This window comes from Cervus elaphus, chromosome 5 (assembly GCF_910594005.1).
Source record: "Cervus elaphus chromosome 5, mCerEla1.1, whole genome shotgun sequence".
In the NCBI taxonomy this organism is placed as follows: Eukaryota; Metazoa; Chordata; class Mammalia; order Artiodactyla; family Cervidae; genus Cervus; species Cervus elaphus.
Window position 1 is genome coordinate 80,549,374 of NC_057819.1, and position 6,652 is coordinate 80,556,025.

The 6,652-nt window shown below is 38.0% G+C and overlaps 1 protein-coding gene across 2 annotated transcripts in view; it reads left to right on the forward strand.

Annotated features, from left to right (window-relative positions):
- The window catches only part of DGKE (diacylglycerol kinase epsilon), a 28,393-nt gene extending 22,204 nt beyond the window's left edge, over positions 1–6,189 (forward strand). Inside the window, exons 10-12 of one of the 2 annotated variants that reach the window (XM_043902731.1) lie at positions 33–160; positions 445–556; positions 933–6,189. In XM_043902731.1, coding sequence (XP_043758666.1) covers positions 33–160; positions 445–556; positions 933–1,112 — 420 coding nt within the window. In that variant the 3' untranslated portion in view covers positions 1,113–6,189. The remainder of the gene's footprint in view (positions 1–32; positions 161–444; positions 557–932) is intronic. The other variant, XM_043902732.1, reaches the window with a different exon arrangement.
- The last annotated feature ends 463 nt before the right edge of the window (positions 6,190–6,652 follow it).

The following is a 6,652-nucleotide window of genomic DNA, read 5'->3' on the forward strand; positions in this document are numbered from 1 at the left end:
TAAAGTCACTTACTCCTTGTATTTCTTTAAAGCTAGAGCTGGATGGTGAGCGAGTAGAACTGCCGAATTTGGAAGGCATTATCGTCCTGAATATCGGCTATTGGGGTGGCGGCTGCAGACTGTGGGAAGGGATGGGAGACGAGACCTACCCTCTAGCCAGGTATGTACATTTGCAAGTGGTTTTTTATGTCACTGGTTTCTTTAAAGCAGTCTGTTCTTTTAACAGACTTTTAGACTTCTAACATTTTTTAACTTTTTAACATTTTTTAACTTTTAACTTGTAGACTTTTAACATTTTTACCACAGATTTTCTTTTTTGTATACCTCATTAATATCAATAGTTAATAAGTTGATGGTCCACCTATGCTGAAAAGTAATTGTCCTGTTGTGGCTGGTTTTATTTTACCACATCACATAATCCATATTTCCTTTGTCCAATTTTAGGCATGATGACGGTTTATTGGAAGTTGTTGGAGTATATGGGTCTTTCCACTGTGCTCAGATTCAAGTGAAACTGGCGAATCCTTTTCGAATAGGACAAGCACATACAGTGCGAGTAGGTGAAATATTGCTACAATGGACTAATTTGTCCCATTTCTAAGCCATTGAGGTTTAGAAGATAATACACTATAGCTTTCCCTAAACCAACATGTTGTTTATAACCCATGCTATCAGTCCTTCTCTACCAGGGCTGAGTAGGATGGGGAAAGACAGGAAATATGGCCCTCAGTCCAGTTGAAGAAGTGAAGTGTTCAGTGAAAAGGAATCCCTTAAACAATTAAAGAATAAAATATATTTCAGATTAATTTTCTAAGAGTGAAATGCTAAGAAATGTCCCTAAGAAGGGTTAAAGGACTCAAGACGTTATTAAGGAAGATTTTTCTGAGCTTTCTGGGGACTAACTGTTTTCTCATTTTTACCCATAATTCTAGCTGATCTTGAAGTGTTCGATGATGCCAATGCAGGTAGATGGGGAGCCGTGGGCCCAGGGGCCCTGCACTGTCACCATAACCCACAAGACACACGCACTGATGTTGTATTTCTCTGGAGAACAAACGGATGACGACGTCTCTAGTACTTCAGACCAAGAGGATACAAAGGAAACTGAGTAGATGGAGGAGGATGTGAGGACTTAGTGTAGAATCCTCGCAAACAACCAGATACCCATTCATCCAAAATAGAACTCTGTCAACTAGCTTAGTCTTCATCTCATCAATAGTAGAGTGGGTATACATTTATGTAAATAGCATTCCAAAAACAGCCAGACCTCTGGTTGTTTACAAATGCGTGGTCTTTCTGCAGCAAACACTTTGACCATACAGCACTAGCTAAAAGTCACAGAACGTTCCACAAAGGCTCTGTGTCTGAGGGTAGGCTCGCTGACATGTGCGCTCCCTCCCATTCCTTATTCTTGAACCACACAGTGGATTGGACATGTATATCCAGCAAGGTGTGGGTGGAAAATCATTGCCATTTTAATGTTTAATGTGATGACACTGTAACATTTAAAAATGACTTGCTTTTTTGAAAGGAGATGGTGTCAAACCAGCATGGTTCATGCTGGGCATCCTTCTGCAGCACGCCTCTTAAGACTTCTTGCAGCCCAGCACCAAGTAGACACATAAATATCTATCTCCAGGAAACCCTAAAAGGAGAAATGTAAAAGGAAGGCAACACTCAGATTTTTTGTTTTAAATTTTATTTTAAGGACACTTTCAGTCTCCTATTGTTTGGTTAACTGTTAATGACCGAGTTGAGCTGAAATCTGCCATCTTGTTATACTCCAGTATAGCTGAAAGGGAACCACCTAGGTGAATTATAAAAATCAACATTCAGAGCACTTTGCATTGAAAGTTACAAGTTTCAGGACTTCCCTGGCATTCTAGTGGTTAAGACAACATGCTTCCACTCCAGAGGGTATGGTGCTCAATCCCAGGTCAGGGAACTAAGATCCCACCTGCCGGGTGGCAGTCAAAAACAAAAAAAGTTAGAAGTTTCAAATCGGACTGTTCACCAACTTCTCTTGATTAAAAGACAGTGTCAACAATTCAAACAAAATGTACTAAGGAAAATTTACCAGTCAGGTTAATTGCTCAAAACAAGTTCAATATTGATTGATAACATTTTAAAAATTTGGTGGTCTTGCAGTATTTTGAAATACAAGAGTATATCCAAAGTACTTAACAGAATTTTCCCTTGGGGAAATGGATATAGAATCCTCTGCTAAAAGTTTATATATTTATTTTAAAATGAGAGATATATTTTTTTTACTTATTTATTTTCTTCACTGTGGTATACCTGTGTTTAGTGTTTACAATATGTTACTTTATTTAATACGTTAAATTGATCATAAATTCTGCTACTCACAGACAGAAATGTAGCCTAAGTAATAATTAAAACCCTAATTTAATTCTTCTGATAGATATATTATCTGGATATTCTCATTCTTCAGAAATATTCCGAGGGTGCACTTCTGCTGCTCCGCAACCTGCTCCTTCAGGTTCCACAGCGAGGCTGCCCCAGGGGGCCTCCAGCCTGGTATTTTTAGGACAGATGGCCTATTTGTGGATTTGGTGGTCTTTTATGCCATTAATCTCTGAAGAATCAGAATGTATCTTCCACCAAACACCATTAGCTCCCCTTAAAGATCTGTTAATGAATTGTGTCGTCTATTATGAGTTGCCAGAAACTTAAATTTCAGTCACCTTCAGGCCCAGGCCATGTTCTGAAGGCATAACTAAGAAATGTATACAGTACTAGTCAGTTACATTAGAATGCTTTTATTTTGCTTAAAGTAATCTCTTCCAGATCTCAATGTGAGCAGCTAAATTCTAGTATTGTAAGATTTTGTGAGATCTGTTTTCACCTTATTCACACACCATTCACAGTAGTTACCTGTGGTGGTGGTGGGAGAGTCTGCAGATGGGCTGGTCATGTTTTGAGTATAATGAGCTTCATTCTTTAATTCGTGATCAAAATTGTTACCGATATCACATTTTACAAATATACTGTTAGATTCACTTTGCTTTAGGCTATATTTTATCTATAATTCATAGTGCTAATTATAGAATAATCAAAGTAAATAGTTATTAGGGGGTATCAGAATTAAAATAATCAAAATAACTATATAGTTTTTTTTTATTTTTAAAACTGTATTCTAGCTATAATGTTACATTGAATTTAGAACAGAGTCATATAAAACACCCTTATTTACTTAAAAAAAAATTGGTCTTTCATTTTCATAATCCACTGAAATTTGACCTTCACGAAGTTTATCTGTTAACCTTATTCACTCATTCAGACTTAACTTTTTTAGGAAAGTTACTTCAGAATATCATATCATAAAACCTATTTTAGAAAAATTCTCTAACTTTTTAGGCACATTTACCCAGCATTTCAAATAAATGTATAGGCATGTACCTTGTTTTAAATAAATACAATTTATAAGATTGATGTTTGCAAGTTACATATTAGGGTAGCAATTGTTGACACTACCAGAGTCCACACTTTACAAAAAATGATTTGCCATAGAATTTTTCTGTTCCATTTTAAACTATTCTGATTAAAAAAAAATAGTAACTTCTAAATTCTCAGGAAGAAATATGTGAATTAAAGCTTGTATTCATGTCTGTTTTCAGATTTCTCCTTTTATTGTTCTAATACAGTTCCTAGCTCCTTGCTTAGTAGCTTAAATACTGAATGCCTGGCAGCTCTTAGGGATCCCCTAAGTAGATGATGATAATTTTCAGTTTAATTTTTTTGTTTGTTTGTTTAATGGAAATCAAACTGACTTGTGTTGTAACATACAAGTTGTCTAATGGTAAGATTACATGATCCTAAAGGTGTTTTAAGTTTTCTGCAACTATTAGCTGTGAACCCTTACTGTAGCTAACATTTATAAAATTTTATAGTCAAAATTATTTATTTTTATTTTTTTAGGATGTGTCAAAAACGTGTAGTATTTGCTTTTTGAAATATGTTTGCCTACCTAGAGTTGGAAAATATACTGTGACTCAGAAATTGTAAACAGTCCTTTTTGCTGTAAAAATGAATACTACCAGCATGTCAAAAGAAAAATAGTGTGCATTTGTAATATAAAGTAAAATTGTACTTAATGTATATTATGGAATTTTAAATTTGCACTGACCAAAAAATTTAAAGGTGATATTAATTTACAGATACACGTGGATCCGAATACGTAATTTGTACTTGTTCAGCTGAAAAGGTCAACAGAATGGGTGATAATTTTATGTGGTTTTCCCTCAAGCTGATAATACTGAAACAAGAACCAGCACTTTATATTCATACTTTTTTAAAGAAATTATACCTAATATGGGATAGGAACGTAGGTAGATTTATTTAAAATTTCTAGAAATTTAAAAAGAAAAAAGTGTTGTTACTCTATCTCAATCTGAATGAAGGTCTATTCTCAGCAACAAGACAGAAGAGGTTGTTTTGGTTTTGCCTTTTAAAAGTATATCCCTGCCTTTCTCAGATTTTCCCTTGGAGGCTTGTCTCCTGTTCCTCAGAATACGCTCTGCAGGCTGTCTGTAGTATCAGAATCACCATGGGAGCTGGTTGACAGTGTGGCTGCCTGAGTCCAGGAACCAGCTCTTGACGTCTGCACCCGTGCTTCTTATGCAACTGAAACGTTAAAGTTACTCATCTGTACCTCCTGTGTTCACCTGGGGCTTTTGCCTGATAAGATACCATGCAGAAAATTTGAATTAATTGGATATTCTTAAATTGTTTTTCCTTTAAAGGAACTCTGAAAAATGTGTTCATATCCTATCCAAATTGATAAGCTGTATTACATAAAAGTTGGTAGCCCCAGGTTTTCCTGTGGAGCTGTGTAGGTTTGGGGCTGTGATCTGTGGAGTCTTGGAGGACAGGCAGTGCTTCGGGGCCAGTGGAATGGACCCCTGGAGGGCCCCTGCTTTCTCCCCGTGCTGGGGTGCTGCTTTAGATCAGATTTCAGTAGATAAAGCACTTCCTTTTTTAAAAGAAAAAAAAAATTCCAGTATTCTTTCAAAGAGTTTGGAAGCCATTATAATGATTTTGTCACCTGGTTAATTTTCTACTGATTTTTACATTAAAAAGTATTTTGGATATCTAGTTGCTGCTTGGAATATGGCCACTTGGCTACTTCTCACATTTTGAAGGCATTTTGTTGAATAGTAAAGCACTGACTTAGCCTCTGTTCCTCGTACTTCTAATTTTAGTAAAGTATAGAAATGGTCGTGTATTTAATTCATTTTAGTTTTGTAAATACACACACATTTACCTTCATGGCCCTGACAGTACAGTCAGTGCATGAGGCTCACAGGTTTCAAAAAGGTATATTCTTAGGTTCTGGAGAAAGAATCAAAAATTCACCCTCTAATATGGATGTTCACAAAACTTAATGATTGAGGTTAGTCGTCTACAGAAATGTCTGCAGAAAATGTCACCTAAAGGCTATAAATTTAAGTGTACTGCTGATGGTAGACCTAGGACACTTCCTCAGTCTCTGCAAACATCCCCCAAGCCACTTCACCACTAAAGGGAAATGTCAAAGCAGAATGCGCTTTAGAAGGTAAACTACAGGAAGTCGCCATCTCGTGGGGCTTTTTGATGACTGACCAAAAACGTGGAAGAGAGCTGGAAAGTTAGGTTGCTTTCCTTGTTGCTCTGCCGCTGTCCAGGCAGAGGGCCTCCCTGATCAGATGAGCAGCCCGGGCTGTCTGAGCAGATTCCTACAGTAAGGAAGGGCGCTTTGTGTATCTGGGTGACGACGGCTCATGAGAACACTTGCTCTTAGTACTCCCGTTCTGACACTCTTTCTCTCCAATTTGATCAACTTGAATGAGCCCAACATAAATGGGAACCCTGACTTTAATTGTGTTTTGTGCAAGTGTAGAGCAGCCAGATCCCTGGCCCTGATGACTGCGGGTGAACGGCCTGAACTGGCTCTTGTGAACCACAGTGTCAAGGACGAGCAGCTCAAGCAGCCAGCTGGTCCTGCACACTTTCTGCCCCCTTGGCCTCCATACTGCGTCCCTATCACGAGTCACCCTGTGTTAACTGCTATCGTTGTGTTGGGTCTATAATGTGGTCAATGCTTGACAGAGAAACGTGAATTAAAGCATTTGATGTTGAAGACGTTTGCTTGTTTTTTAATAAAATGTAAAGCATAGCATTTGAAAAGTACGATTCTGTGTTGCTTTTTGATACAACAATGAGAAAACCAGGTCTGAGTTAGTTTCACAGAAGATGGCACTTCTACAGCAGGGCAGAGTTACAGTGTGTGACAAGTCCAGGGTCGGATCCACTTGAATGGAAAAAAAGATACTTACAGACTGACAGGGCAGAGCAGAGCAGTAAAGGAAGTCAAATAAATGAGGTGAAGTCGTCTCATTTTCAGCTGATACAGTGGAAGAAGAGAATTTATTTGCAGTATCTAGGCTGAAAACTCAGCCTCTGCCACTGTTTAACATGAGGCAAGTTACTTGTTCTGCCTGAGCCCCGCTGTGAAAGTGGAAGATATGCCAACACAGAGGTTGCAGATTCAGCTGCTTAGAGGAGAGAGGCAGGTGATGAAGGTGGGGGTGGTGGGACTGTACAGACTAGAGTGCTGACCGCAGGGAAGCAGGCCCAGTGAATGCAGAACTCA